Source organism: Paramacrobiotus metropolitanus, unplaced genomic scaffold, assembly GCF_019649055.1.
Source record: "Paramacrobiotus metropolitanus isolate TYO unplaced genomic scaffold, Prichtersi_v1.0 Parri_scaffold0000066, whole genome shotgun sequence".
Taxonomy (NCBI): domain Eukaryota; kingdom Metazoa; phylum Tardigrada; class Eutardigrada; order Parachela; family Macrobiotidae; genus Paramacrobiotus; species Paramacrobiotus metropolitanus.
The window spans coordinates 506,148-516,055 of NW_026570286.1; the positions used below are offsets into that span (position 1 = coordinate 506,148).

At 41.7% G+C, this 9,908-nt stretch overlaps 1 protein-coding gene, 1 long non-coding RNA gene and 1 pseudogene across 2 annotated transcripts; all 3 read right to left on the bottom strand.

The window, feature by feature from the left end:
- Window positions 1–182: 182 nt before the first annotated feature.
- On the bottom strand, window positions 183–5,551 carry LOC129594061 (probable N-acetylgalactosaminyltransferase 9). The gene is given in 13 exon segments (XM_055490607.1): window positions 183–646; window positions 1,208–1,345; window positions 1,464–1,568; window positions 1,640–1,774; window positions 1,885–2,030; window positions 2,091–2,145; window positions 2,206–2,231; window positions 2,292–2,383; window positions 2,847–3,050; window positions 4,094–4,248; window positions 4,250–4,272; window positions 4,339–4,505; window positions 4,967–5,551. Coding segments are annotated over 13 exon segments (1,764 nt in total). The 5' UTR covers window positions 5,353–5,551; the 3' UTR covers window positions 183–514.
- Window positions 5,552–6,001: 450 nt separating this feature from the next.
- LOC129594186 (uncharacterized) lies at window positions 6,002–7,581 on the bottom strand (annotated as a pseudogene).
- A 986-nt stretch (window positions 7,582–8,567) lies between these two features.
- Window positions 8,568–9,896, bottom strand: LOC129594082 (uncharacterized). The gene is made up of 2 exons (XR_008691157.1): window positions 9,325–9,896; window positions 8,568–9,181 (listed from the first exon to the last, which is right to left on the bottom strand). It is a non-coding gene; the product is annotated as an uncharacterized LOC129594082 (long non-coding RNA).
- Between the last annotated feature and the right edge of the window lie 12 nt (window positions 9,897–9,908).

Genomic DNA, 9,908 nt, shown 5'->3' on the forward strand with positions numbered 1-9,908 from the left:
CCACTTCTTATACCAGAAAGCCTTGAATTGCTAACCATTGTATTATTTACTTAATCATTCCTTAAGTTTCCCTTCATCATTTAATTCTAATGCTCAGTTTTAAACGTAAGTACATACACTTTGCACTTAGTTCTGTACTATCGCTTCAGTTTTTTACTATACTACAATACTAGTAATGCAAATCTCGCTCGACCGAAAATTCGATCGTTCGTCATTTATTACATCTGATTACACCATACGCAGGTAAAATTCGCAATAAAAACCAGAGACCCATAATGAGCAAACAAGATTCACCGAAAAATTCACGGAATGTTGGCAACACTAAAAAGGCACAAAGTAAAAAGGCCACAAAATAACTCTCTATGCAGAATCACCAGGTAATCGATAGCACCGCTGCCCGCTTATGACAACACGACCCCGTGAGTGCCGCGCCGGCCACAAACGGACCACAATCCAAACAGCAACAAATTAATCAACCATGGTTCTGTGAAACTGTGTCCATTTGTGTGTGTGCTCATTCATAATGATCAAAGGTCCATTTCTGCGTGTCAGATCCCGAGCACTTTTTGACAACGACATCACCGGCGTTCGACACCCCCTCCACATCTAAACAGAGTCCCGTGGCTGGGTGCTTCATCTCACCGCCCTAGTACACACACAGCGTGTTACAGTTGCATTATGCAGTGACACTTATCCAGGTAAATATTTTCAGAAGCGGCCACAACACCACACGAGCGAGCCAGCAGGCATAAGCCAATAAACAGCAGCGAGAGACTCCACGCAAAGCGGCGTTAAAATCACATTTGTAATCAATTAGGTAGTCAACGATTTGCACAACCACAAAGTCAACACGGGAGCAAGCGTTGCGACCCTGCGATTTGCTCAATCAACGATAAAAGCAGTTATCAGAAGTATACCCGAAATATAATATCAATCTCTTCCCACACGATAAGATCTACAAGCAATATCGCAAAAAAAAAGAATAGCCCCGAAAATCAAACTTAAAATAGTATTAACAAATAACAATTAGCAGTCCACTTGTGCTAAGCAGGATGATTCAGTAGGCATTTGTATTACATCCAATGTTCTACGTCATAAACACCAACGTACTGAAGCGATTAAGCTTATGAGTGCACTCGTGAAGCAGAACTCTATTGTCCAGCACTAGCGCTACCATGGTAGTTTATATTATCGCAATATCGCTTACCTTCACATGTGTCCACTTTTGTGACTCCATCTTATGGCACGGATACATTTTCACAACTTCCCCATCCCGCGCATGCTTTGTTACATCCGCACAATTTTCCTCCCGCCTTAACTGGCCATCTTTACTTAACGAAAATAACTGCAAGAATCAACACACATTCCTAGCAGGCACGAAACAAGAGAATCAAATACTAGTACACAGAACCCCAATATTATTTCAAAAGTTAAATTTTTTTTGCGTTTCAGTGCGACAGTACCTGTGCGGAAGACTTTCCCTGACAATGGTACACTCCAATATTCAACGTTAACTTCTCGTCCTTGCCCAGCATATCCAAACAAAACCCTGATTTGTCGTTTTTTAACTGAAAACGATACGAGCACAGCGTTCTCGATACAACAGTCGTTCAACACAAATTCTCACAGTGCGGCTTACTTGGCCAAACCCTTGCACTCCTTCATCTGGAATGAATTTTTCCGGATACACATTATCCAAATACCACTTGAAATCGTGGCATTTTAGTTTCTCTCGCAAAGCTTTCCTTTCCGAAATATCTCCGATGTCTTTTTTCTACAATGTAGAAATCTATATTAATCATAATTTACTATTCAATGGAAAATGCGAAGGCATGTCAAACAGGCGAGTGCGGAGGCGACAACAAACTAACTAATCGGGCTAACCTCGAGTTCTTGTCGGTGCAAGTAAAACAGCCTCTTGTACCCATCCATCCAGACCTCAGCTAACCGCGCCGAATTAATTCCATGTGTATCTTTATTCGGTGTGCCGTCGCGTCCCGTGAATGTATACGGATGACTTGCTCTGAAAACTGGACACAACGACTTATGCAAATACCTTTCCCTTCGCCAAATGCTAGATGCAAACTTACTGTGTCCAACACGGGAACACGGAAGAAACTCCAAAGTTCCATGGCACATCCAATTCTAATACAAAAAACGGTTATTGCAAATCACAGTACACACATATAGAATAAAATAACTTACTCGGAAAGAGATTTCCAGATTTTCTCCTACAAAGATGCCACCAATCATTGCAAACTGTCAGAAGACCGGCAATCTGTTTTACCAACCTCCCCAAACGTCCATCCCTTCGTCGTACGCTCCCACTTCAAAAAACCACTTTCTATCAGCTGCAAAGAGCCCACCAGCCATTGTTGGACTTCTGCAGACATAAACAAAATTAGTTTAGACCAATGTAACATAATAATATAAAAATCTGGATCAAAGAGTGTACAGGCAATAGGTAACCTGATGGGATCAGTTGACTTTCTCCCTGGGACGTCTTTAACCCCTTCCCATGAGAAATGCAGGCTCCAGCTGAAGCCACCTGATGCGCTTCCACCGTTTAGGGAATATCTTAACGCATGATCATCTATCGCATCCACCATGGGACAAATCATGGTACGGGGATTGTCTTTTATACGTTGCAAAATTGGTTCTAACCTACAAAAACTCCATGCTATTTTTGTTTCCTTACGAGATTGTGAATTTGTGGTGATCTAATTTTATATTACAGATGTACATTTTTGAAGGATCCCACCCCTAGGGAAGTCGAGCCACCCAACTGTTCCAACCCTTTTAAGCCAACTCTTTGATCCAGAAGTCAATTTAACCATAAAAAATACCGGTAAGGTTCCACATTAGATTTCCGCCGTTTGTTCTCAGCGGCTTGCATGCTAACCCATTTAAAATGTAACGACCACCAGAATCCACCGCTAGAACCATGTCCGGTACTGGAGTAGGTCAAAGAATGGTCACTAATTACGTCAATCATGGGACAGATCATGGTCTGGGGACTTTCCTTTATACGTTGCAAAATTGGTTCTAACCTACAAAAATTAGTTGAGCAATGATTATTCTCAAGTTTTGTAACGTTTCACCCATGAGAAAAACACTGTCATGCAATTAATTGATGAGTTCAATTTCTGCTGCTGCCCTCGAATCAACAGGTCCCATTCACCCAAACCAAGTTTCACTCTTTGATCCAGAAAATTTGCATGACTATTAATCACAAAATACCTATACGGCTCGATATCAGATTTCCGTTGGTTCTGCGGACTGGCTTGCAAATAAACCCATTTAAAATGTAACGACCACCAAAATCCACCCACACCACTGTTTCCGGTACTGGCGTAGTTCAGAGAGTGATCGCTAATTACATCAATCATGGGACATATCATAGTATGTGGACTTTCTTTAATACGTTGCAAAATCGGCTCTAACCTATAAAAATAATTTACTTCAACGAAATGCCGGAAATTGCTGTAATAGCTCACGGAACCATATTTCCAGAAAGCGGCTTTTCCGGTTTTCAATGTTAACCACTGTCTCTCAAATTTCTCGACGTTACAAAACTGACTCTCATACAAGCGTGTCAAACACTCTCCACCTTTACACTCTTTGATCCAGCGAATGCCAATGTACCGAAATGGTTTTTAAATACCGATAACGACGAATATCGGAATTGTGGCGATTCTTTGTCTCATTCGTATAAACCCATTTAAAAACTAGTGACCATGAAAATCCGCCGCTCAGTATGTATCCTGTAGCCGAGTAATTGATGAACGACGCATCGATAACATCAATGATTGGACAAATCAATGTGCGCGGACTCTCCTTTATGCGTGCTAAAACTGGTTCCAGCCTAATCACCACGAAACTTCAGGATTTAAAAAAATGTAGGGAATACTGCTGACATATTTCTGTCTGTCTTCTGAGTGGGCAAGTGTTAGTTAGTTAGTGCAAAGAGCACACACCACAGCTTTTAATCTGCACGACGAGTGATTATTAATGGCCAAAGCAGCGATCGAAACCGATTACGAGATTACACCAGCAGCGAAGCTAAAACGGCAACCTCTTCGTAGAAACTTACCACCCCACATTGGCTTCACAATGCGAATCCAGGAATATCACAACATCTCCAGTAGCTGCCTCTGCGCCGCGAACCCGCGCACTAATTAAGCCCTGTCGCGATTTCGCACGGACAATCTTCACCACATTGGTGTCGAAATTCTCCGCCACATATTTTCTCCAGCTTCCCGCCCAGACCGTCTGCAAAGTACATAAAGCACTGATACCGAGCTAAGGGAAAACGGTTGCTGAAAAAATATTAAATACCTCGATCACTGAAATCGTCCAATAAAACCACTTCCTTCAGTAGATCCGGCGGAGATCGGTTGATCACACTCCACACTGTCCGCAGCAACGGTGTCCATGCTTCGTTATGAAAAATGATCACTACACTGGCTGTCGGAAGTTCAGCGTCGTATTCGATATCTTTACACCTGCAAAAACATTTACCTTTGAAATATTTTACAGTACGCATATTAATATTGGCCACTGTTTACATCAACAAGTTAAAACATTTGGAAAACATTTGGAAAATATGAAAGACACTGCACTCATTAAAACAACCTCTCCCAGTCAAAAAAATTATGGTACCATATGTATTAATGCTGGATACTATAGACTTTGCGATCAATAAGTTTAGCGTTATACTATTTTTGAAGCGAAACTATAACATGTCGATGCTTTTCAACTCATCACTCATTACCTATGTTATACTGGACATTTTCTATCGATCGTTTGCAAAAACGATGGATTTCCTGAAATTCCGCAACCACTGAAATACGGTATATAACTGGAAGCCATTCTGTAATTTCACGTCTACATTTACCTGAAAAAATTACGTATGCGCTATGTGGCCATTGCATGATTTGTAACGCCAGAGGCTAAAAAAGCTTACTTGGGATCGCGAACGTCTGGAACGGTTCGCTGCAGCGAAATCTTATCACTGGCGATAATATTGAAAGCCTCCTTCTTGAACAGCGCATCAGCCTGCTCCTGCTCATCCTTGGTCAGCACAACACCCTGTCCGTTCTCGCCTGGTGCATCACGCTCGACTTTATCCGAACGCACTTGGTAGTCCGCACGACGCTTGCCTCGTTTCTCTCCCACAACGGCCCCTGCAACGGGCGCTCCCTTATCACCCACTGCATTGCGTGCAGGGAAGGAAAACACATCAGTGAAACCAATGAAGCCACATGCCAGAATGAGGATAACGGCCAGCGCCAGTAAACGACCGAGCGTCACGCGTGGATACAGAAGGGTACGACGCAGTCGAGAAACCATTTAAAATGGTCCTCTAGCTGCTGGAGCACACGATTCTCCGTTTCTGGTCGAACAGTCACTGCATCCAGGCAAAATCGGAGTCGGGTAGTTAGCACACGGGATGCTTATGGTGATAAATAAGTTGTGGGAAAATTAAGCCATGCGAAAACCAGGCATTTTATTTTTTTGTGACCACCACACGGACAGCGTAATTATGATCTACGTTGCTGCTTTGCTGGCACAAATTAGGCTGCCACTTGACGACTGTACTTCCATTCCATTCTGCTACTGTAATTGCTTGTCATACAGAGAGTTGCGCAACGGAAAGCGGTGGGATAAAAACGAACTGTATAGTGTACATATACGCTGCAGAAACTAGAACCACCTAAGATTTTTAGATTATCTTTTGACTTCGTTAAATGGAAATTTTGTTTTAAATTGCAGTATTGTAGAGATATGTTGCCAGTGCTTGTAATTGTTTATTATTCGAAAGAGACCGCATTTTGTATGCGCTTGTGCAGTTTGAAATCTACGTTGTTATAAGGCCGGATAAAATATTAACTAGAGTAGACGACACACCATAAAAATACTTAATCATATTGAAACTGTACATTGTACAATCATGTGAAACTGTAAAATTAATACGAGACAATTAAACTAGACGAAGGTACGATTGTATACTACATAAGTTTTATTAACAGTAAGTACTTTTTTCGCGAACCCTGCATCAACATTGTTTCGGCATGTAAATTTTGCACAACTATATATAATATAGAATATAGATATACATGCTGCTGTAAACCATGAAATACGTCTGCAAGCTTTGATTTCATCTAAGCGTAGAACAAAATAAGAATGTATTTAATTTCTGGGTCCAATATCGCTGGATTTAATGACATTTCCGGAACCCATTTTCATCACGGTCAACTCAGGGTCTGCTCCATATCGAACAAGGCCGGAACCCATTGAAACAACGGACAACTGATCCCGAGCGTCGATATTCACATCCCCTGCACCTGCAAATTAGAGTACGATGACCAATTATGATCATGACACCCATAAAACTTGAGGTTTTAACTTCTGACGGCTTGATTGCATACATATTAACTGCATTGCATATTAATTTTTACATGTTAGTGGTGTTGGTGTGTATGGGCCGCTATGGTTAACAAGCAAGATTACAACTACTTGTACTGCACCGTTTTAACTGCATCATATAATTATTTCGACTTTCGAAAGTAAAAGTATTCTCGAGCAGTTTACAATTTTACATAAACTATTTTAGCACATGTTTGTCTATCTACAGCCTACAGACAATCTTCTGCATTCTCGTATCCTTAACATAACGAACTTGCACATTTGAGTACTAATTATTATCTTGTAATTAGTTTTGGATATTTCGAATATTTTATATACAATTGTAACTACAGCTGGTTTCGATTGTAGTGCGAGTACGTATGTACATCATACCATAAATCGCAATCGATGCTTTGTCCGCTACCAGTTTATCAGCGAGCACTTTGCCGGCCCCACTGACAACCATGTTGACGCTCTCGGTTTTCCCCTGCAGATTAATGAAGCCCGATCCACTGAGCACAACATTAAGGTCATGCGAGTCCACCGGCACAGAAACATTCCCTGATCCCGAGCTCACAACGCTAACCGAGGGTGTCTTCAACACCGTATTCAGCCCCGAGGGAACCCGAGCCGCTCAACACATAACTGGACACGGATTTGCCGGTTATGAAGATGTGGATCAATCCGGTAAATGCTCCCACATCCCACTCATACGGCCAAAGGAATTTCACCTTCAACGCCCCGTTCTCTACCGTGGTCGACAGGGCATCGGTTACGTTGGTGTCGTTCAAAGCCGCTTCAATGCGCAGTGATTCCGTGCCGGTCATGTCGACGTCCACGACGAAAGGTCCCGATATTTCGATGCCTTTGAAACCGGATACATCGCGGTTTAACGTGATGTTAGCCCCCGTTGAGCTCCATATTATCACAGTCGTCAGTGCGAATAACAGCATTTTCAGAAAATATCTGTATAACTGCCGATTTCTAATCGATAACTAACAACAACAACAAAACTCTTTGGACACACACATATAAATCATAGAACTAAAATCTGCTCCCACAGGCACGGTAGCTCTGCTGCCTCTGCACCTTTAATTTAAATGTATACTTGGAAATACCAGTGTTCCGTATTCATACTAAAAACACAATGATATCGCTGAATTCTTTCAAGCATGACAAACTGGTGTTATGATTTCTGGAAACTCCGGTGCATAAATTATGATTGTACGACGACTGCTGTATTGCACAACAACACCGCACTTCACAAACCTGTATTTCCTCCGGCACGAACTGGTCGAAGAGTCTAATTATTTAATGCTCCAACCATATCATTATAGATCATTACAGGAAGAAAGGTAAATACGGACTACCTAGCCTTTGACGAGATACAGAATTACAATTACTATTACTATTACAATTATTCTTTGCAAATTATGAAGCACAAAGTATGACAAAATAGGTGTGCTGGGTGCATTACATTAATCGCTATCCTGTATCTGTACTTGAACACGGCATCATACAGAATACAGATCGGAGTATTGGACTATTCTTGCAGAACTCCGAACCAGTTTACTGAAAATTATAAAGAATATTATCAGACTGCGATAAAAACACTTGCATAATTTTTTAATCCCATGTACAAAGCAAATTACCGGCATTTACAGAATACAACCAGACTATACATTTTTACTGTACAATGGCGAAATATCTATACGTTTTATTGAAGAAAATGGTCTTAACACCTTCCGTGCTTGTGCCAACATGCAACAAAATAACCAACTGAAACCAGCAAGAAGTTGTACTTCCACTTTGTAGTATCTTTTGAACCTATAGATACCTGAATATTTATATCTTGATTACTCTTAACTTGTTGGTAAAATTTTCGCATCCTATGTAGATAACTGGCCAGTGGCTACCAAAGCGAGAGGAACATCCTTGTTCTCGCTCTCAGAACACTGGTTTCATTCCCTTTTAATTTCCGACTAACAATTGTAAGTTTTCCATTAACTGTTGCTAAACTAGCAATAAAAACCGAAGCCCATACAAAGCAGCGTCGAGGGACCGTAAATTTTTCTAAATGACTTGCAGTAGGGAGAAAAATTAGTATGCAACACATTCCGATTTAACACCCAATTATGCCGCGTGCAGTAATATAGATATTTTCATACAAGCGCTGCCTTTTATTACTGTACACATAAGTACGTAATTAAATTGTACATAAGTACTTAATTACACAGCAAACAAGCACACATCAGGGATATTATAGATATAATATCTGTTACCGATTAACAGTCACGGACTCACAGATACAGTACTCTCTAAAAATCCAACAGGCATAACAACGATATTATTACAGCACTTTATGTAAAAGTAGAACCATGAGTCATGACTATGTATAACTAGGTATCTTTTCCGTTCCTTGTAAACACTCCCAGAAAACATGGCCAGGGACACACTCACACAGCATACACAAACCGTCAGGGGTGCAGCTTTCACAGAACGGTTCTTTAAATTCCCCTCCAGATCTGCTTCATGCGTGGACCGTCTAAGGTCCGAAGGGTCTAAAATGCACTCCGCCTCCCGTCGGATCCATAGAGCGCGGCTTGGGATCTTCACGCGGCTCAAAGATGCTCTTCTCACCGGTGATGTACTTCCCCAGCCAGCCTTGGGGTTTGGAGAACAAGGTAGTGAAGAAAGACTTCAGAGCGATCCAGTCTGCAGCAGGTTTGTCTTTCAGCTCGCCTGTTTCCGGATCGATCTCCATATTTACGGGCTATACCAACAAAACAATTCATATCAGTTCGACTACGGCTCGTACGGATACATTATGCCACCGAAACTGCATGGCTTTTGTCTACTCGGTAAGCCTAAAACGGCTAAAACTAAAGCATACAAAACTCCGAGCTGCACACTCACAATATATTCCCTTCCACGGCTGAAGAGTGGATGATTTGTCAGAGTGCGATCATCCCATCCATATACATGTTTTGCTACAGCTCCGGCTGCGCAAAACATCACAAACTTCGCCACTGCATCTTGTACCGGGTTCCGCATGGTGAATGATTTCCCACTTTTGACTTCGCCAGGCAAGCAGTTCTTAATGTGGTTCCGCTGTGGATTTTCTCATCTGCTGCCGTACTAAGAAAACCAAGATGCACTACTGAGGCGCCAGTAAAGAGTCCGTCTAATGCATACTCGCATCGAAGGAAAGGATCATAAAGTTGGGAGAACGGTTTCGGATACAAATCGGAACAGAAAACTTATAGTCAATTGACTCAATTCCAGAAAAACTGAGTCCTTAATGGCCTTAAGTTTTTATCGTTAGGATTAGAGTGACAGGCGAGAAATTATTCACAGTCCGTTTTGCGAAAAAGTTAAGCTTTGCAGTTTGCAAATCGTTGAACCCCGAATTCCATCGAGCTCTGTGGAATTCCATTGCTCGGCGCACAAGTGCACACGCATGCACAACACATGGCATGCGCTGCACGAAGCAATAGCCT